Source organism: Aricia agestis, chromosome 12, assembly GCF_905147365.1.
Source record: "Aricia agestis chromosome 12, ilAriAges1.1, whole genome shotgun sequence".
NCBI classification, from domain to species: Eukaryota; Metazoa; Arthropoda; class Insecta; order Lepidoptera; family Lycaenidae; genus Aricia; species Aricia agestis.
The window spans coordinates 10845935-10869140 of record NC_056417.1 but is presented as its reverse complement, the minus strand read 5'-3'; the positions used below and the strand labels follow the sequence as shown (position 1 = coordinate 10869140).

The following is a 23206-nucleotide window of genomic DNA, read 5'->3' as shown; positions in this document are numbered from 1 at the left end:
ACTGGGCCGCCTATTCCAACCTCTGATAAAATATTATTAAATCTATTCTAACATATTATTACTTTTTAAATTATTCCTCAGCAAAACACTTTCCTTGTAGTTTTACGAGGAGTCAATTCGTACATCCAAACAGAAAATTATTTTCTAAAGATATACTTTGTTTTAAAATAATTATAATTAGGAGCAATTTCTGTTAATTCATTACAATTTTATAGAAATAGTTCTGCACAAGTGTAAAATTATACACAGAAATATTAAATTTATTTGCGTTTCCCAAGGAAAGTGTGCATAGAATATTTCGCAAGACACTTTAAAAGTATTATTCGTTACATAAAAAATATTACAAAATCACATAAAAAGTATAAATACTTCAACAAACTCCTACGGAAATTATAACAACAAGCGTCATGCAACATTTTAAATGCGAATTAAAATAGACTTGTATTAGTTCATTATTTTACATTTAAAAATAAGAATAATATTACAAGTTTCTAATGAAAATAACTCTCATATTCTATGTTTACTTTTAACGTTTTATAAGTAACTTTTGAGCCAAATTTGTTACCTTTTATCAGTGTGATAAAAAATTGAGATCTCTATAATATCAAACATTGTATTTATTGCATCTGTATTGCAAAAATTTTCATTACTTTGTTATATTTACTAACATTACAAAAATCCGATTAACATTTTATTTATTTTTATATAGGGCCTCATCAAAACAATATTGTCTGAATAGAATATGAGGGTTGTGTATCATGTTTTGTTTATATTTGCCGAATTACCAAAGTTTGAAAGAATATTGGCACAGCCCTGCAGGCAGTTAAAATGTCCGTTATGCAGCTAAGATCTTGTAGCGACACTGAAAACCGTGTTACACTATGGACTCGTGTTAAAATCAAACGTACATTCAGTGGAGAAAATAATAAATAACAAGTATGATTTTAAAATCTATAACTGCTAGCAGAACTATTTATTGCGTGGCCATGTAGGCATTGCGGGTAAATAATGCTCGATGTAAATAAAAACTGTGTTGAGTAAACGTGTTACAACATAAGTCTAAGGGCGCTGCCTCGAATTTATCGTAGGCAAGTAAAAGAAGCAGCGATACGTACAAAAGGAATCTTCAATCTCTATCATCATCAATCTAATCACAACTTGATAAAAGTTTTTATGACAAGTGGTCACCATAGCAACTGAGTGCGAACTTTTTCGCTTACGTCTCTAGTCCACCGACGCTGCGAGCTGCGAAACAGCGGCGAACCGATTTACTGTCTCATCCGCCACACGACAATGCGTTATATTGCATCTCGCTTTATTCCTGTTTCGCATTGGTTTCGCAGATATTTCGCAATTCGCAGCGTCAGTGGACTAGAGGCGTTAGTGTCTAAACACACTAGGCTGAATTACACCAGCGTAAATTCCGCCGCAAATGTCAAACGCATACAAATACGCGACGGAATAGTGTGTCGCGTTCCGCCCGTATTTTGTATAAGTTTGAAACGCGTAAACGCGGCGGAATTTACGCCGACGTAATTCAGCCTAGTGTGTTTAGACACTTATACCAACTAGTCCTCTCTGCGAAATTTGAGACAACGCCCTTACACTGATGTCACTTGTTACTGACGAATTGAAACCTTTAAGAGAATAAGCAAGCAGATATGTAGCGTCATCTCTCAAGCCCACTTACCCGCAGTTGCCGTATGCTATATTGAATCTACACACGAACAGCGTAATAAAGAATGTCAAATATTGGTGTTAGCAATTTACATATGTGTATATAAGGCTATTTATTTAGTTTAGACCAGTAGAGTATGTTTTTAGCCAGTTCAGGCCCCCTAAACGATTACTCCTGAGTGCACCGCTCGAGGTATATGGCTGGATGTATATGCGTCCGCCCAAACGCGCGTTTTGGCGGCCATACCGCGACATCATGAGCAAATGTGTGTATGGTCCGCGCGGAACTAGTTGGCCGCGCCTTAGTTATGTGAGCGGTGGGACGGAGAGGCGGGGGTGCTTGATTTTGACAGTTCTGGCTAGATAAGATTTGTCTTATCTCTTGTGCGTTTTGACGCACAAGAGATTGCAATAGCAAGACGAGTCCGCCGATAAAAAGACAATCTAAGGAAATAATATTTAAAGCGTTTTTTAAAAAACGGAAAGGCGATGTCAATAGTTAAGAATATAAAACTGATTAATTGTCTTTAATTTATTATTTTTAATAATTAAATAATATTATTGTTCACGATATCGCGAGATTGGTCGTCACTGTCTAATCTCATGTGCGTTGCGAGCAGCAAGCAACCCGCCCCCTCACCCCTGTCCCTACCTAAAGCGCGGCCAACTGGTTCCGCGCGGACTATAAATAACAGCGCGACCGCGCCACTATTTTATAATTTAAATAAATTGTAACATACATTTTCTTGTGATCTGGCGGTGTAGCGGCCAAAGCGCGTTCACGCCGCCGCTTATAAATCCAGCCTAAGCCCGGCCTAGACAGACAATTTGAGAGCCAAACTGTCATCAAAACGAGGTAGGACAATAACTCGACCGGTTCAAAATACCTATTAAAATATTCTCTATACGTTTACAAAAACTGTTTGGGACTCGAGACAAAGTAACAAAAGACAAAAAAGTTAGACGACAAATGTATTCAAACGACAAATTTAGTTACAATTTCACCAAGGTTGTTAATGTTAATCATCAAAATATGCCTTCTCTTTCATCCAAACGACGAAAGAGTGAGAAAACACATTCAACAACTAACAAACTTCACGACATTGGTCAATCACGTGACTTCATTCGCATCTAACTTCATTACCGTTCTGAACTTCGCCCGAGTATCGCTAGTCCTGTGGTGTCAAACATACTTCACTGCGTGTTCAGTTGTATATCTTGATGGCCTTCTCGAGGTAATTGACTCGGGAGCGCTTGGGTGTCTTGTTAATGTGCTCGAGGCCGAGCCACGGCCGGCCCGTTGCGTCTGGAAGGGACAGATCTTTAATAAGTTATAGCACGAGTTCCGGTACTGTTGTATAAACTAAAACTTATTGGTGAAAGAAGGCAGTGGCGGTGGATTAACAAAACCCAAAACAGTGATAAAGAGTGATTTTTGAACACTTTTTTAGGCTCACAATAGCGAATTTCAAATTATAGTTATTAATTGCAACTTATAAACGTACAATTTCATGCAGTTATTTCATTTAAGACATATTAATATTAGAGAGAAGGGGTTAAAAAGCCTCAGTAAGATTCTAATGAATAATACAACAATAGAATACTCACTTGTATTACTACTGGGTCTAAAGTCGAAGGCGTTCATGATCGCCCCTTCACTGATATAGTTGATTCTGCTGTTCGTTACGATCGCGAAATTATACTGAAAAAATAAAACACAACTAATAAGAAACATTTGCAGTAAACTTAATAACGTTTAAGTATCATCGTCGCGTAGACGACTAGTCAAAAACTAACTACTTTTTGAAAATGTATGTAAATTCAGCCTTAAGCTTCGGCCAAACCTGCGCGTCAGGGCCCGTACCACGAAACGGTTTTGACACTCAAACAATCAGACGAGAATGCCACGTCCTGCTCTAACATCGTCATTTCTCTTTTGTTAGAGTAGGACGCAACATTTTCGTACGATTGTTTGAGTCTCAAAACCGTTTCGTGGTACGGACGCAGTAACGCGGGACGGGAGCGTCTGCAACGCGAAACTGACAACACCTGCGCGACTACGTTGCGATTTGCGAACCGTATATTATTCCCACTCTGCCGACGCGAACGTCCCGCGTTGCAGACGCTCCCGCTTCGCAGTCGCTTTGGTCGCGTTGGTTTGGCCAAAGCCTTAGTGTTACGCCGACCGCACGGGTGCCGTTTGCGCTGATTTCCCGAAATGTATGAAATTATAAAAAGCGTTTTGGAATAACGCTAGCGGTGTGCGCTATTATTACATAGATTTCAGCGGGGCAGTAGAATCAGCCTTTACTTTAGGTATATTTGACATCTGATTACGCCAAACTATACTACAGCAGTTGCGCTCGTTTTACGGAATTCTAAATGTCGCGTACATATATGCGGTCCATGAGTGCGGCGAACGACTCGTGGTGCTTGACGCGCGCGTAGAATGTCGCGCACGCGTGTGCGAGAGAGACAGCGACATATAGCCTACCTTCTCCCACTCCTTGTCAGGTATATCGAGCTTCTTCTGCAGGCGGTCCTTGAGTGCGGCGAACGGCTCGTGGTGTTTGACGCGTGCGTAGAACGGTATGCCGAACGTCGCGTACGCCTGCTTCTGGAAGTGAGCGCACGGCACCAGCACTTCGTCCTCCTGGAAATCGATTCGATTGAGTTTTTAATTACGTATAGTGTTAGTGCTTGTTGAGACACAGCAGGAACCGCGCGGTTTGGGCCCGCGCGGTTAAACCGCTCGCAGCTTATTACAAAGGCGTTGTATTACAGCGTTTACACTACCCGTTCGGTTTCTACACGGGAAACGCATGGTTTCCTACTCTGTCTGAACAAGCACTTACTGATTTTATTATTATTAGCTTAGCTTCCGTATAAGCTTGTACCTGTACGATTATGATATAAGTCTTTAGAAATTTCGTAAAGTTTTCTGTATATGCCCAACATGACAATATTTTTACCATTCAAGTCAAGGTTTATTAGATTTATGTCATTCACCTTTGTAGCAGACTCCAGTGCGACCTAATGCGTGTGTTTCTGTCTAGCAGTGTTATGCCTCTTAGGGCCTGTCTCACCACTTCCTGATAAGTGCCTGATAGGCTATCCACAACTTAACTTGATAGATAAAGTATGGAGAATCTGTTAAAAAAGTAGTGGATAGCCTATCCGGCACTAATCAGGAAGTGATGAAACAGGCCCTTAGACTGTTAGTGATATTTATACCACAAAACTTCCGGCTAAGTGATCTGATCATCTCACCTGCAGCTGCACCTCATCCCTGGGTATCTCCTCTATCCGGTAGAGCCGGGGCGGTGATATGGTGACCTGGTCCAGCGTCAGCTCGGGATCGGGTCCGGGCAGCACCTTGTGACACGACACCTCCACGATCCGTAACCTGAAACAGATTGATTCATTATCATGCTATCTGGCTTACACACACAAAGGTTGCATAGTCAGTCTGGCATAAGTTCAGTCCATCAGTCTCAGACTGACGCCAGAATTTTGGACAGAAAGTACATATAAAAAGGATCAGTCCGTCAATCACACGGTTACACGATAACTCTTTCGTCAGTGGATGAGACTGATGGACTGATGGACTGAACTGATACGAGACTGACCTTGTAACCCTAGTCTAAGTTATTAAGGATAAGTTATTTTATTTTGGTTATAAGTATTAAGATATGCCAATCAAAATAACATTATAAGCTACAACATTTTATTTTTTCAATGGCTTACTATAGTGAAACATTGGTTAAAAAAACGATTCTTGGAGGATCTGGGATCTGGACTTCATAATTATAGTCTGCCATGAACTACGTATTTGCTATGCTAGGCCGTGTACTAAAACATTCCTTCTCTTTCGTAATATGATGTAACGAAAAGTGAGACAGAATGGTATGGATATGGCAATTGTTAGCCAGGATTCGTGCAATTGAGTGTTAGAATGTAACTATTATTTTACAATAAAGCAATTAGCAGTAAACTTACCTTCCCGAACCTTCAGGCGACATTTCTACAACTTTAGCTGCTTCCTCTAGGATATCTGCCACCTTACCACCTTTGTTCGGATATAAAATTAATTCTTTATCTTCCTTATAATTAGGACCAACCTGTAAACAAGAAAAAATAATTTCAATTATGGTCTCCTTTAACCAAATCTTTTTAGTAACAATTTACGTAAAGGCACGAAGAAATGACATTTAAGAATTGGCTGCTTTATTTTGTTGTGTCCAAAAATTTTGTATCAGAAGTATAAATAAGACTTCTATATACTATTTACTATTTATTATAAACTAGCTGTCCCGGTGAACTTCGTGTTCACTTTAAAACCTTCCCTGGACTTCTACGAATATTTTAAGACTAAAATTAGCCCAATCCGTTCAGCCGTTTTCGAGTCTTAGCGTTACTAACACAATTGAAAATCCATTTTTATATATTTAGATTAGCTGTTAAAAATATTATAAATAGAAATAAACTTACCCATAAACATTTAAATTGCTTCTTGTTATCTAATTCGTTAACTTTAATAGATAGAATCTGATAGAACAATTTCTTAGGGCACTTTGGTTTACAGTACAATAACAAGTCCTTAAGAATACCGTCGAATGAGTATTTCAAAGGCAGACCAGGTGTGTCTTTGTAACTGAAAAAAAAAGAATAAAAAATGATTATTATGCATTTAGTTTAGTTTAATTTATCATTACGTCATCCAGTTAAGCCGGCCTATAGATACCAAAGCATGTCTCTCAACCAAAAACTTTTATAATATGTTTGGCAGAAGATCGCAAGCAGACAAACTCTTGGAAATAGCGTCTGCCATTGCCATGCCACAACATTCGTTAATCATCCATCAAAGCATCCGTGGCCTAATAGGTAGACCTTTGGTTCGCACTCTTAGAGGGTGCAGGCATGGGCGTACCCAGGTTGTAAGGCGGGGGGGGGGGGGGGGTCCCGGCCAGGGGGGGGACAAATTACCCAGGTTCTGGGCCAGGGGGGGCAAATCAGATTTTTTATAAGCTAGGTGTTTATAAAGAATAAAAAATTGATAATTATTTGTTGTAAAAATATTGTATTGCAAACAAATGGCAAAAATTTTTATTTTTTAATTTTAAATTTTTATAGATAAAATACAAAATAATATACTTAGTAGGGACGTCAATATGATCCGGGGGGGGCAGCGGCCCCCCCCCCCCCCCTCGGTACGCCCATGGGTGCAGGTTTGAACCCGGGTGGAGGCGTGTACCTATGAGACATTTTCTGATCTCAAGTACAAAATACGGACGCTCGTACGGTGAAGGAAAACATGGTGAGGAAACCCGCACATAGTTGGTCCCAGACGTATTGACTAGTTCTTTCCTCTGGATTAGGCCGACTATGATGCGAGAATGAAGAAATGCGATTGGGCAACCATACGGACATTTAAAAATCTTGTCCCAGGTACTACAGTATTTGAGGAGTGGTTACTTCGCTCTGAAAAGTACTGTATAAATCATCCATTACGGATGTAAAGGCCTAGTTTTAATCATCCAGTTTTTGAAGCTCGATTCCTATTGGTCTATTTGTATGCGTATGCAAACCTTCAAGAAAAGAGCGTATTCCCTCTTAAAAGGCCGGCAACGCACCTGCAGCTCTTCTGATGTTGCGAGTGTCCATGGGCGACGGTAGTTGCTTACCATCAGGTGACCCGTTTGCTCGTTTGCCCCCTTATTTAATAAAAAAAATGCGTATAAAGACCGGCCTATGCGGATCATTAGCTAATTTTACTAGACGATTAACCTTAACTCTTATTCAAACTTAATTTCTTATCAGTTTTTTTAATATGCTGCAGTATAATGATCAGCCTAGGCGGCTCATCAGCTAATACTAGATGGCTAGAACATAAATACGTACTTTTGACATTTGAAGAACTGTATTAAGTAGGGGTCGACGTTGAGCCGCTGGCCGACCGCGCGCGCCATCTGGTCGTAGCGCATCTGTAGCGACAGCTCCATTGTGAATCTGTAGATAACACATTCTTGTACTCTACCACCAATCCAATCATCGAACAGGGAGATTTTAGAAGTAACGCAACTAGTTTATTTCGATCGTCGAATTCTGGAGGCCTACTACGAAGCCGTTTTGAGACTCAAACAATCGAATGAGAATGCCGCGTCCTGCTCTAACAACGTCGTTTCACCTTTGTTTGAGTAGGAAGGGGCATTCTCGTTCGATTATTTGAGTCTCAAAAATGTTTCGTGGTACGTGCCCTGAAACGCTAAAATATGTTTACAGAACCTCAATAGTCAATTACAATTACAAATCTTCAACGAAGCTCAAAACTTTATGTTGACACAGTAAAATCAATGTAGCTCATTAGGATGTTGCACTTTTTTCCCAACTTAAAAAAGAGGAGGAAGAATTCTCAATCCGACTATACACATAAATGTTTTTTTGTTTTTTCACGGTTAACTTTATCGTTTATGAACCGATGTTGATGATACTTTTTTGTTGAAAAGAAGACAACTTAATGATGGTTCCATGCGAACGAATTACTGTTTGAAGTTTTTTTTTTTGTTAAAATTATATCTGTAGTGATTACAAACTCACCCGGGATCATTGGGCACCGTCTTGTCGATGAACTGCACCTCCACCTTGTAGAATATGTACTTGAAGTAGTCCTGGCAGGTCGGGAGCTCGAGGTCCTCGTGCCGCGTGTCCGCGCGCTCGAACACGATGATGTCGCCGTCCATCAGCTCGTCCAATACCTGGCCGCGTGCACACGACTCAACCCGAGCGAGCGACGACCCGAGGGCCCGTCTCGCTCGCTCATTACAAGATTATCGCACTATCTCACTCTATCATAACTAACCGCGCGCGCTATCACATCCGGGCACACGACTCAGCGCCGACCCTTGGGCCCGTCTCGCTCGCTCATTATCGCGCTATCTCAGTCTATAATAACCGTTATAGCGCGCTGTCACACCTGGGCACACAACTCAGCGTCGACCCGAGGGCCCGTCTCGCTCGCTCACTATCGCGCTATCTCACTCTATTACATATTACCCACACTATCGTGCAATCTCAATCATGCACGCGAGCAACGACCGAGACAGCTAACGCACATACAACGAACGAGTGACAACTAACCACGCGCCGTCTCACTCGCACGCGTTTTCTCGCTCACACTATCCAACTGGCACTCTATCTCTCTTTGATTCTCACAAATTCTCTCTAATGAATAATGAAATTACTCATTTCGCTAACACCAACTGCCCTTACTGGCAAACTTAAATCTTTTTAATAAGACAATTTACACTTTTAAATAGCATACCTTTTGCGTCAGTACATGGATGCATAAAAATATGTATAAAGAGCCTTAGTAATAAATTAAATAAGTACATATTAAATAAAAATCTCAATAGAGAGGCAACAAACTAGCCTTTAAATGTATGCATATTATCAAATTTTATCTGATTGATACCTTTTCGAGTGGATCGTTGTAGTTGTTGATTTTCTCCACAAAGTCTGGTTTTATTTCTTCGTACAAGACGAGTGGGGTGTCCGGTGGAAAACCTGAAAAAATATCCTTAATCAAAATCTGAAAAATAGCGCATTAAATTTTTGTTAGTATTATTGAGGATGCTGATGTGATTTACTTTTCTTTGCTTTCACAATAATTATCATTTATTAAAATTGTTTACAAAATATATTACTTCGTGATAAACTTTTTTACGTGTTTAAATCTCTATCTCTTCCCTCTTTTTTTGCTTACCTGCGCGTTTATTTAAGATCGGTATGAGATCGGCCGGTTTGCTTGCGATGGGCAAATAGTGGTGGCCGCAGTAATGTATACGCTTCTGCTTGGGATCGTAGTACTTGAAGAAGAGGACAACATCATTCTCCTTATCGAAAGGTGGCAGGGAACTGAAACCGGAGTCCGGGGGGAGCATCTCCAGGAAAATGTTCCACGGATTGGTATTTTCAGATATATCCGCTATGGTTCGGCTCTGATCGTTGACGATATCCAAGCAAGTTGGTCTGCAGGTCTGCAAAGATAGTTTACTTATTAATATAGAAGTCAATAAAGGTTTAGAATAACGCCTCAATCAAAAAATTTTATTAAAAAAAGGTTGACAACAATCAACTATTGTAAGTATCTTTTTAAGGTTTCTTAACAAGCATCCTAGGGTTCACAACCTATGGATTATACTGGTTGTTAACTATAATAACAACAAAGTCTTAGTATTAGGGTCCCGTTTTACCCTTTGGGTATGGAACCCTAAAAAGGATGATACGAGGCTCACAAATTCGTAAATAGCAAAATTAAGATTTTACACATCGTTTCATGCCTCGATTAGTTTGCCTTTAGTTCCACAAAATCTTACCGAGTTAGACCGTGCACTAAACGGCCAAGGTCGAATCTGGTTCAGTGGGTAGTTGAAGTTCTCAGCTAGCATGTCCATCAACTCCTCAACTGTGGCGACCTTGCGCACGCGCAGCACGCGGTAATGCGCACGCTCCGGATCATAGAGGTCATTGCCCTGATGGCCGTCGAACGCCTCTTCGAGGACAACGTTCACGTTCATGTATAGGTGAGCCTCGTTGCGTTCTTTGCGACGGATCTGGAAAAGATAATGTCGTTTATAGTTCGAGTGGGATGAGGAAATTTACTGTGGGGTTTAGTCAACGCTTAGCGCGGAGTTTATTGGTTGTATTGTAACGCGTTAAAATTGTTGAATCGAATCATTGTGACGACCTCTGTGGGTCAATTGGTTGAGTGTGTGGCAGCTCAAACCGGGGGTCGCGGGTTCGAATCCCGCCGACGTAACAAAAAGTTTTCAATGTTCCCGGGTCTGGATGTGTATTAAATGTGTATATGATATAATAAAAATCTTAAATATATGTATAGTAGAAAAGTGTTAAATATATTTCCGTTTATCAGGCGACAGGGTTACCTTGTCAACCTCGCCTTTTGAACACTGACCGCAAACACCGCGAAAATGCGGTAAAAAGGCGAAAATGAAAGCGATAGAGCGAGATGCAACATAGAAAAAATAAGTATGCATTGTTGCGAGAGATATTTTGTAAGTTTTGTTTCCGCTAGCCACGATCTATACCACAGCCTAAACTGCCACATGTAAGCAAGACTTCTCTTGACTCTTATTGACTTTTTCTACTGTTTTAAAAATATATATTATCTTATATATCTTATATATATATAAAATTCTCGTGTCACAATGTTAGGCCGCGTACTTCACCGAAACGGCTTTACTAATTTTACCCAAATTTTATATGCATATTCAGTGGGTCTGAGAATCGGCTACTGGGTACTTTTTATAGTGATAAGTGTATTTGTTGAATAAATAATAGTAAATTATTACAACACGAGTCTGACGGCGACCATTGTTTGTGTGAGGGGATAGTGATGGACGTTGCCATGGTGACATACTTATTTAGTCACTTCAATAAAATAATATGGGCGAAACACTTTATATGGCAATGAAACGTTTGCCGGGACAGCTAGTTTTATATAATTTACTTACAGTTTCTATTCTCTTCTCCTCCGCAAGACGCTCGCTGAGCTCGGTCGGTATATCTGCATGAGTAACTTCTTGCAATACTGTCTTCAGTTGTGAGTCCCTGCAAAATCATAACATTGTAAAAACACTTCTAATCTTAAGGTGGCTTTCCGATCCTCGCGGCAAGCGATCGCGACTGACCAAAATTCAAATAAAATGCTACTTTATGACATTGGCTTACATTGATTTTTCTTTACGCCAGTGTTTTTCAACCCTTTTCAGACCCATTCCTTATAAACAGCCAAAAAATTAGAAATAGGTATATTATTCTATTATGGTCCAGAGATGACACCGCGGACCCCCAAACATATACTCCCCAAGGGTCTGCGGACCACAAGTTGGAAAACACTGCTCTAAGACACTACAAAGCAGTGTTGGCTTCGGTCGCTAGACCAATGTTGGTAGAAAATAGTATTTTTCTGTTACTCATGATAGCAATCGTTTGTTTAATCATTAGCAAGGCGTTTATAATAATTTCAACGAGGTGCGCGATCTGACTAAGGGCTCCCACACAAAACTGCGAATTCGCATCGTATCGCATCAAAATGTCATTTTTAGTATGAGTTTTGTCGCAGATTTTGGCGATGCGATGCGATTTCCCAGTTTTGTGTGAGAGCCCTAATAAATGGATACCCACCTTATATAGACCAACATGTACGCATTGGTGCAGTGTCGCACGGTGAGCGCCATGTCCTCGTCGTGTCCGCCGTAGTTGTACTCGATCGCCTCCTGCTTCGTGCACCGCGACACCACGTCGTCGTCGAACTTGCACCACTATAACAAATAATCGCGGCGTTATGGACGCTAGGCGATCGCCCAGGGCGCCGGATAGAATGGAGCGCCGAAGGCAAACAAAAAGGGGCGCCGCTTTATTTTTAGCACTATAAGCACCCTAGGCGCCGAAGAAATTCCGTCCAGTGCGCTGGAAGTGCTAAAACCGGCACTGATAACAAATAATCGCTTTAGATATAAAATACACGTATACAGACCAGGGTTGTTGCGAATATCCATCCGCATCCGCAAATGCGGAGCATCCGCATAGATTTGGACATCCGCATCTGCATCCGCATTAAATCAATGCGGATTTTTATGCGGATGCGAATGTAATACGAGTTGCAACAAGAAAAAAAGCGGCGGGGTCTGTGAATGGCGCGTGCCGTTTGCGCGTGACAAGTGACCAATGGGAGCGAAAAAATGGGGCGAAGTACGTATCGGCCACGCACAAAAGAGGGTTCCATAGTACCGCCAGTTTTTGATGAGTTTTGTATCGTCAATGAATGTACAATTATAATCTGTTTTACACTACTAACAACATTACCACAGTTACATTCAAAGGAATTTGAACGAAAAATTCCTTTGTACTTCTCAATAACTTATGATGTCTTCTTAGCCGTGATAATTTACTTTTAAAATTTAGCATATTTCCTACTCCCGTGAATTTTTCCACATATTTTTCCGAATCTACCTTTTAGCTAATAGCTGGTAGATTGGGGAGACACTGACGATTTATTCCACTTTAAAACTTTGCATATTTCATAAATGGATCTCTAAATCGGAAAACGATCTTGGAATTCTCGTAATATTTTTAAAAACCCTATCCAACGACACCACACACGGTGGAGTGGACGCGAAATAAAAAGAATTATCCCCGCTTGATGTGTAAGGAAGGCCCCATACATTTTTTAAAGGTTTTATATATTATTTTGTCGACATCATGCCGAATTTCGGCTTTGTAGGCTATTTTCTGAGTGAAACCGCGGAGAAACAGACAGACAGACGGACAGATAGACCGAAAATATAAGGGTCTCTTGTTGATTACGGAACCCTGAAAACGGTGACAGGATCTAACGCGTTTATTGTGGTGCATCTATTGAGGTACTGACTTACTCCAAAGTGACCTCAATAGATTTGAAGACTGTTGCTATCGTAATAAACTTCAGTTAAACGTATCAAAATGTTTTTACGTTAGTTATACACGTCAGAAATACACAATCGATTATAAATATACTCTAGGTAATCAATTTTTAACTAAAGTTAACAGCATTAGGGACCTAGGAGTTATCTTTGATAGTAAGCTTCTATTTTACTAGCACATCGACCATATCGTAAAAAGTGCTAATAAAGTACTTGGTTTCATTAATGAAACATGAGACAATGAGTTTCCAATCGATTAAGACTATAAAAATCCTATATTGTTCTTTCGTTCGTAGCCACCTGGAGTATGCGTCTCAAGTCTGGAACCAGCAATATGAAATTTATCGATCACGTATTGAGGGTGTGCAAAGAAAATTTTTGAGATATCTTGATTATAAGGCACAGCAATGCTGTAGAAGGTATCATTTTTTGCCACTTAAACTCAGGCGTCAAATCAGTGACATATGTTTCTTAGTGAACATCGCAAATGGTTTCATCGACTGCCCTGAATTACTTTCTAAAATAAATTTACGAACCAACAGACAAGGATTTCGTCACCGGCCTTTACTTGATATTGCAAGTGTACTGCAACTACTAATAATAGAAACTAGAGATCGCCCAATGGTCGAAATTCGACCTTAGTTTCAACGACATTCGGACTACTACCTATATTTTGTAAAAAAAAATATTCACTTGATCTCAAACTGGCTGTGTAAGATTGTCTAATAGTATCTAAGATTAATTTAAAAAAACTATAATCCATTTTCAATTCGTCACCTTGTTGAATAAATAAAAGACTATAATTCGTATGTATAGGCTTGTCACTCAAAGATCTGTCATTTTTCCTAGTGTGTGTGTTGTAGTGTGTGTAATGTTTTATTTGTTAAAAAGCCGTTATCGAGTCGATCGAGACTAACACAATTGAAAATCCATTTTTATATATATATATATATATATACTAGCTGTCCCGGTGAACTTCGTGTCACTTTAAAACCTTCCCTGGACTTCTACGAATATTTAAAGACTAAAATCAGCCCAATCCGTTCAGCCGTTTTCGAGTTTTAACGCGACTAACACATTTAAAAATCCATTTTTATATATAAGAAGACTAGCTGCCCCGGTGAACTTCGTGTCACTTTAAAACCTTCCCTGGACTTCTACGAATATTTTAAGACTAAAATCAGCCTAATCCGTTCAGGCGTTTTCGAGTTTTAGCGCGACTAACACATTTGAAAATCCATTTTTATATATAAGATAGATATTTATGCAGGATCCGCAACATCCGCATCCGCGGATGTGAACCTCTAAAAATCCGCATCCGCATTCGCATCCGCGGATGTGAAAAAATCGGGATCCGCAACATCCCTGATACAGACGGTAGTTGTCGAGTTTGGCCCTTTCCTGATACGACAGAAAAGTAGCTTGACAAACAAGCACTGAATATTATGCAACAATGATACACAGTTTGGATAATTTTATTAGTAAGGGGAGGAGACTGGTGATAAGCTGCTACACACGCATTTTCTGACTGCTAGGTCGTTACATGACAGGCGCAGAAAAAGAGGTTTAGACACAACATGTTTTGTCTTGTCCAAAATGCATTGGAACAAACAAATAAGCAATAGCGAAATGAGAAACGAAACAGATATCCAAGATCATTATTCAAAAATTCTTTGCAATGTTCATGTTCATATCCAATCATGTTATCTTAACAATCTTCAAATTCGGCGTCCGTGAAATTAGTGGAACAGATTTTATAAAGTGTAGATAGTCTTAACTTTGAACATTAATTATATTCAACATGACAACCCCAGACCAAATAAATATGAGATTGCTACCTTGCCATCTCCTCTCGGATTGATGAACACAACATAGTGTCCACCATGATTATCACCGGAGTGTACCAACACAGCGTGCAGAGTGTAGTCCGCCGGGGTCTCAGGTTTCTCCTGGAGATACGCGTCCAAGTTGATGTGCTCGTAGAATTCAAACCTTGAAACCAATAATATTGACCATTAAAAGGTTTGAAAGACTATACATTTTTAAATATATTTTCTGCTTTTTTTTATGAAATAACGCAATTTTTATTTTTATGCAAACGAGCAAACGGGTCGCCTGATGGAAAGCAACTTCCGTCGCCCATGGACACTCGCAGCATCAGAAGAGCTGCAGGTGCGTTGCCGGCCTTTTAAGAGAGAATAGGGTAATAGGGGAGGCTACCCCTCCCCTATTACCCTATTCCCTAGGATGGGAAGGGAAGGGAATAGGGTAGGGGATTGGGCCTCCGGTAAACTCACTCACTCGGCGAAACACAGCGTAAGCGCTGTTTCACGCCGGTTTTCTGTGAGAACGTGGTATTTCTCCAGTCGAGCCGGCCCATTCGTGCCGAAGCATGGCTCTCCCACGTATAAGTAAATTGCTATGAAAAGTAAACTACTAAGTAAATGGATTCTTTTTACAAACCTTATACGGAAACATTAGAAGAAGTCAACCAGCAGCATTATATTTAAATAATGCTTAAGCTGTACAATGTTTTGTCCTCGTCTATTAAGCTATGTACTCACATACGGTTTTGCTCGATAGTTTTACTCCGAATTGAAGGAAATGACATATTTGACATATTTAATTCCATCGAGCCGGCTCCTGCATGGCAATCAGTTTACGTTATATGTTATAACTGTTCACATTTTTCGACTCAACTCTGACGCTGGCAACTCCTAAATGGGGAGGCTTACGCCAAAAGAAGAAGAAGAAGAAGAAGCGAGCCTTCGATGTCAGTTTTGCGGTCCACACGCTGGTAATTGCTCGATTTGGAGTAAAACTATCAAGCAAAACCGTATGTGAGTACTTAGCATTACAATGGAAATGGAGCTTGATAGACAAGGCAAAAGAATGTATAGAGTATTCATAGTGTACTTTTTTGTCAAATGCTTACATTTGTAATATGAAATATTATAACAGCAAAATTAAATGTATTTTCCGCCACAAAAATAATCTTGAGGCGTCTTCTTCCAATACATACCGGTCATTGAACTTGACGGAGCTGTCAGTGATGGGATCATACTGGAAGCGCATGAGGTGTAGATGCAGTATGGGCGGGAACGTCGCGAATATCACGCCCTTCTCCGCCTCCTGCAGGCCGTGCTCGCCCGCGTCGTACTTGTTCTCGCCGTCTAGCGTCTCTGTACTTATGTAGTCTTTGAAAGATTCATCAACTGTGAAAAAAAAGGTTATTTAAGTTAAAAGTTACTATTTGGATTTTCAAATTCAGACAAATTTAGAAAAACACGCGTTCACGAACGTGTACAGTAGATCAATCAGATTTTTCTATTACGGCCCCAAGGTGCGAGGCTTTATAATCCACGGACAAAAGTTATTAGATATCCATACTACACTTAATAATTGCGAAAGTGTGTATGTCTGTCTGTGTGAATGTACGATTCCCGCGCGATAAACGAATTTTGGCGCAATAAGAGTTGCGGGCGTCATCTAGTATTATGATTAAGTAGATTGGAACAGTACAGTTGGAACATGTATAACTTGTGACTGTATAAAAGAGTTCAAATTAAAGTTTTTAATTATTTTACGAAGTAGCGTACATGTTTAATTACAAAAATGTTACTATTAATAACGCCATCTTATTACATTTGCGATAAAAGTTACGAGTTTACACATAATAAAGATACTTTATTGTTTAACATATAAAATGTTATCATACACACGCAGTCGCGGCGTTAGGGGTAGCGACGCTAGATGACCGCCTAGGGCGCCGGATAATTCTTAGCACTACCAGCACCCTGGGCGCCGAAGAAATTTCGCCTAGGGCCCTGGTAGTGCTAAAACCGGCACTGTACATCTAACATTACTTACTGTTTTTCTTCCCCTTAATGTTGAGTTGTATATCATAGAAGGTCTCCACACGAGTACTCGAGACGTTGACGTTCTTGCATTTAATATAAGATGTCATTTTGCCCTCAAACAATCTCGGTACGGTACCCTCTACGCATGTTCCCTTCATCTTACTTTCTAGTTTGTCTAAAAGAACCTGAAAGAACAAACTTTATTTAAAAAAACTTTTATGCAACAAATTTTGTAACCATAAGTTTTAAAATGTTCTTTAGTATATTTTTAGCAAGCTAGTCAAAACCGTTTTGAAACATTTTTCAAAATACACAATTAACGTTTTTAACGTGAGATCTCGAACAATAGAAGTTTATACAGCAAGTTAGTCGAAAATAACATCTTCTGAAATAATCTATTACAGCATTCCTAATAAGATGTTTCTAGTATAAGATTTTTTACTATTCAACAATGTTTACCCTCAAAAACTCTTGGACGTCATGTTGCATGAAAGAGTCGAGTGTTTCCCAACCAAAACTCTTTGTTAGTTTCTTGGTGCCCACCGGCTTGTCGGAGAACTGTAACTCGTAGAATACTCTCTGTAGTGCCAGTGCTACAGACCTGCAAATAGAATATATATTTTTAGGTTCCATAGCCCAATAGAGGAAAAGGAACCATTGTAAGCGGGCTCCTAGACGATCAATTTTATTGTGCAATATCACATATTGTACATTATTGACTGATCAGAGTTAATTTTTTAATTTATTTTAATTCAATTATTATCTTAGTGTCATTTGTGTTGTCTTTCTTACTTGGCACTATCATCAGACTCTGTAGGCATCTTGTACACAGCCTTTCGTAGTTGATTTGTGAAATACAACGTCTGTAGTAGAGAGTTCATGTAACAGGTGGCTCCTTGGTTCTTCAAACCTGCAAGAAAATTAAAAATATTAAGCAACATTAACATAAACATTTTTTAATTTGTAAGCACCTTGTTTAGGAAGACCTTAGCAAAAGGGTAATCATGTAAAATAGAATCTATAATTAAGTTACGCAGATACTTGAAAGGCATTCAAATTACGTTTACTTACGCTATTAGTACACAGACGCTGCGAACAGCGTAAAATGATGAAATTGGGATAGAGTTACAGATTGTTTAAAAAAGAATTTCAATCTAAAAAATAAACTAAAGATCTATTAGCCGCTTTTTCGCATTTCTCTGTGTCGGTGTACTAACAGAATTTAGGTTTTCATTATTGACGAGACATTCTTCCTTGTAAAAACGACCATAAATAAAACAATCTTTCTCTTTATTTTGCCTTCATACGTAAATCTACTGACAACTCTATATTTAAATAAAAACAATGTATTTATTTTGACTTTCACATAATATGTAGTTAAACCTGCTATCCAAAGTATCAAAGTAAAGTCATCTTACCAACATAACCAGTATGCTTCTTAGAGTCCCAGGACACACCATGCGGAGCTTCAGCGGTGACATGCACCTCCAGAGTGATTGCGTCGTCCTTTACGTATCCCTTCTCCGGATCTAACACATCATTCCATGACATGAAGTGGGAGAAACCCCAATCGTTCTCTTTGCTGAAAATATTTAACAACTTCAATTATAATCCTAAAGATTTGCATTATTTATGTTTGTAATAATTATGTTATTATAGCCCCTTTCCTAAGCCATAGGTTACACGCTCAATCTGGTATCAGTTCAGTCCATCAATCTGAGATTGAAGCCATAGGTTACACGCTCAATCTGGTATCAGTTCAGTCCATCAATCTGAGATTGAAGCCATCTGGCGTCAATCTCAGATTGATGGCTAAAATGTACATAATAAAAAATCAGTCCATAAATCCGTGGGTTACATGTTTAGTTTCGCGTCAATCTTTACCAATCTGGTAATTTCTGGTAAATAAATGGATCAGATTGATGAGAAACTGAACGTGTAACCTCCGACTAATAAAAAGATCCACACATGTTTTGATTACACAATGTTTTGTCATAGTTCGGTTACTTATCTAACATGTATGTCAAACAAGGATAAATAATAATTGCATAAGAAAAAATTTTATGTAAACAGTGTGGATCTTTTAAGTGGAAATTTAAGTATAAAACGAACACCCTTCTTTCCTTCAATTCATGAATATACTAACCTATAAAACAAATGCTGAATCTTTCTGAAAAAGTGTTCGGAATCAGGTTTGTGGGTCAGGAGCCTTAGTTCGGCCATGGCGTAGCATGACCAACTCGAAGATTCACTTTCCCCGTTACACTGAAGGAAGAATCCCAGAGACTTCTGCTGCTGGCGATCCGGGGAAGCCCCTTGCCGAGGCATCACCATTATCTTCCATGGCAGGTTGCGTACATAACACGGTGGTGAAAGTACAGAGTCCTTTAGATTTCTGAAGTTGTGAACCACGAATCGGAAGGTCGCCTCTGATCTCGCCTCGTCGTCCTCCATCTCAGCATCCAGGCCGGCTAAAGCGAGCTGTAAAAATGTGTACATTTTTTTAGGCCTGTTTAAGTTATCAGATAACTTGTTTTTTTTATGTATCACGTCATTACAAAGAAAAAGTCGCTTGACAGACACAGACAACGGTTATCCAACATGTGCTGTGTACATATTTAATAGTAAGATGTTGTAATTAAAAAAAAAGACGTCAAGGCTTATACGTCGATCGACGGGCGTAACGTAACACGATAATGTAGACTACATTGTTCTGTTTTCAAAAGTGATTTGAAATCACACTAACATATTAAACTTGTGCGCGACTCGGGTACCTATTTTGAATATCTACTGTACATTGTACATATTAGGTATCTTTTTACTGTGTACAAGTTCTATGACATATACCGGCATATCAGAGGATGTCTCTTGATTCTGTATAACATCGTTCATGACGACACCTCCGTTGGGTCCCTTTGTGTAGTCCTCAACCCATATCTTCTCTGCAGGTGTGTCGACAGTTTCCACTGAAAAACAAACACTATGTTGATTGTTATGTAACTTATTGATTCTTTAAAATTTCCAACAGTACAATACGAAAAAAATATATATGAATAGAACCCAACCAACGTAAAGAATTGTACCTATTAACCTATCCATACTTATCTCTTTCGCTGAAACACAAAATATCTCTCTTTTCCACAAGTATGTGCTTGAATGAAAGATACAACAGCTAAATTTCATTATCCAGCATGACTACCATATACTAAGTACTCACATGCGGTTTTGTTCGATAGTTTTACTCCAAATCAAGTAATAATTACTGTTTGGACCGCAAGACTGACAGCTCGAAGGCTCACATCGAGACGGCTCGATGGAATTAAATACATCAATTTAGAATAAAACTATCGAGCAATGCTGAATGTGTGGACGAAATCCCGAGCCGTGGGTTTTGCTTGACGTTATTGCTCGATCAAGCAAAACCGTATGTGAGTACTTAGCATTATATTATTTCTCATAATATAAGGAAAGAAGAAAGAGATAAAAAGGAATTTAAAAGAAAAGAAACTTTGAAATAAATGCCAAAGTAAGATTAAGGAAGAAACAAAACTGTGAGCAGTTATGTTTCAAAAATATTAAAGGAAAAAGTATAAAAGAGAAAGACAAGACATTAAAATTGTCTGATGAAAGTTTTCCAAGGTAGTTCCAGTTTGGGAAACCAAACTTTAGGCAAGTTACCATTCAAATTTGAGCAGTTTAATGAATGTCAATGGCTACTCACAGTAGCTAAGTCGTAATTGTTTATATAACCATAAATCCAAGGGTACAACAACCTTTACATGATCACATTAATATAGGAGAATTCCTTACATAAGCTTGTTAGAAATATCACATTTCCTACTTGCCTTTCCTACCTTACTAAGTAAGTGTTTGCACTAAATACTTTATTATCTGAGGATAATTATGATAAAATAATACCTGTTGACCTACCCATTGATCACAGTAATTTAGAAATCCTGACATTGGATTGTCAATGTTTTGATGACAGTACATTAAAGAAGGTTATTTCAGTATGGTCGGTCACGGAACCAGAGTGCCAACTGCCAAGGCAAATAATACAGTAGTTAAAAGCTTATAAAATTTTCAAAAGCTCATAAAACTTTATATTAATGCCAAATTTTGATTTCAATTTTGTGACACGCCTCATGGTTTAGGTCATACATTATTTTGGTGAGTTCACATTTCAATATCAAAGAGACTCATCTTGCGGAACCTGTTACACAACTTTTGACAAGTGTTGGATATATTCAATAGTAATTTTCATTGTATTCTTACTTTCTTTATCTACATATATTTATGAACAACTTCTCTTATAGTAAAACAAAAAAACTTATAGTGGTTACAAATCTATGGTTTTCCTAAAAAGTGTGGATGAATAAAGATAAACCCAAATGTGACTACTTTCAATTAAATTATTGTTTAATATTTGTGAATTTATATGTCACTCACATTCTTCCTATAATTTATCACTTTATCTAACGAGAAAGGAGAAATGATGTAGGTACTCAAGTAAAAACTATTACACGGACAACAATGAAAAACTAAAGATTAATCATAGATTTTGTAAACTCTACAATTCACCTACACACTAATGTCACATGTTATGTACTCAGGTACAGTCTTATCACAAGTCTTTATTTAGATACAAACAAAATTTACAAAACACTGAGGATGTATAACAAAGATGTACTTATGTTTTGTACTCTATTTACTTTTTATACAACTACAACAGATTGCTATGTAAGAATGTTTTTGATAGTGGTATAATAACAGTCCAAATTCGGTACACTTTCCATTAGAACCTGCAGAAAATTTTGAACAAAGCATTCTAAAATTAGATTTCTGCACAACTTGCAATATGATAACAAAGACAGCTGGTGATATCTAGATGATATTTGTGGCAAATGGAACAAAGAACAAGAAATGTAGGTGGCATAATCAATATTTGCAAAGTTGAGGTTATAATAGTAGCAAATAATAGAGTATTGAAAATAGTCTTGTCATGTGTCAATGACACATCTCGTGTTTTGTAGCATCATCATAGGTGGCATCGCCGTAGTGACGAGTTACATGGACTGACCTTCCTGTGTCTCCATCTCCTCCACTTGGTTCACATTAGGGTCATGTTGCTGCCTGTCAGGAGCAGGCGTGTGGTTCATGTTAGCCGGGCGCGCCACCGGAGACTGTTGCCCACAACTCTTCGATATTTCCTGAATAAACAAGTCACCTTAGCTCTTGCACTCAGCGTTTTTTCAATTTGACATTTGAACGTTGCACTTCACCTACCTTTACTACCGAGGGATTACTCCCTTTTGACTTTCTAAATATACGCTGTACGAATTTCAAAGGACTCTTTACTTCAACACCAGTATCATGTGCACATTGGCTCTTATTTTTCTTCGACGACGAGATGTTAATTTTCAAGGAGTGTTTACTAGCGGCGCGGCCGATGTCTGCAAATTTCAACACAAGGACCCGATAGCAGTATACGCTAGTAGTACATTCCGAGTCTTATAATCATCGCTAGACTACACTAACAACCGTGTTTTGCGGCGAAGTACAAAAATTCACTATTGTATCCGACTAAGAAAATTATTTTCGCGAAAATAAACAAAATGGTGGATATCTAATTTAATTTCTGGCTTCGGATGTGTGGCCCGGTTTGATCGACGAATGCACCATTTTATTTTATCATTCTCTCACATTCACTGTCGTAGTGATGTCCTATATTTTTAATCTGTATTTGTATAAAAACATCGATTCAGTGTTGAGATATTCGCTAATTTTTTTGGAAAACATTTCAACTTCTATTATATTTTATTATAATATGGATTTAAAAGTGGTTATTTAGGCGATTAAACTTATAATATTTTATTTCTGTAAACTTCTAAAGCTTCAAATTTCGTTATTTTTTCGTAACGTTACTGCCTCAAGAGTGTGGCAGCTCCTGCAACTATCATGCATGCATCCTCCTTATGTAGGAACTTCATGGTACATATTTAGTCGAAATTAAAAATAAAGGTGCGCGAAAGCTCGGGTTTCAAATGTTGACGTTAGTTTTGATGTTTTGAGTTTTCTTTTACGTTTTGATGTTCTTGCGGTATTCTGGCGATAGTAAATTGTATTGAACTTAATTATTGTGAAATAACTTGTGAATAATTGTGACAATGGCTAAGATGTGGTGAA

At 38.7% G+C, this 23206-nt stretch overlaps 1 protein-coding gene across 5 annotated transcripts; it reads right to left on the bottom strand.

The window, feature by feature from the left end:
- Positions 1 to 1824: 1824 nt before the first annotated feature.
- Positions 1825 to 22531, bottom strand: LOC121732822 (ubiquitin carboxyl-terminal hydrolase 7). 5 transcript variants are annotated; one of them, XM_042122815.1, is made up of 23 exons: positions 22307 to 22531; positions 22101 to 22230; positions 19868 to 19986; positions 19167 to 19501; positions 18439 to 18602; positions 17813 to 17930; positions 17480 to 17621; positions 17031 to 17205; positions 16183 to 16375; positions 14999 to 15152; positions 11884 to 12020; positions 11211 to 11307; positions 10053 to 10289; positions 9440 to 9713; positions 9149 to 9240; positions 8275 to 8432; positions 7579 to 7686; positions 6169 to 6331; positions 5677 to 5798; positions 4948 to 5083; positions 4172 to 4330; positions 3286 to 3379; positions 1825 to 2998 (listed from the first exon to the last, which is right to left on the bottom strand). In XM_042122815.1, exons 2-23 carry the CDS (start codon positions 22177 to 22179, stop codon positions 2883 to 2885), a joined length of 3372 nt encoding a protein of 1123 aa, XP_041978749.1. In that variant the 5' UTR covers positions 22180 to 22230; positions 22307 to 22531; the 3' UTR covers positions 1825 to 2882. The 5 variants fall into 5 exon arrangements, with proteins under 5 accessions (XP_041978749.1, XP_041978750.1, XP_041978746.1 ...); XM_042122816.1 differs by having other exon boundaries at positions 1825 to 2983; XM_042122812.1 differs by having other exon boundaries at positions 8275 to 8420; positions 22307 to 22421.
- Between the last annotated feature and the right edge of the window lie 675 nt (positions 22532 to 23206).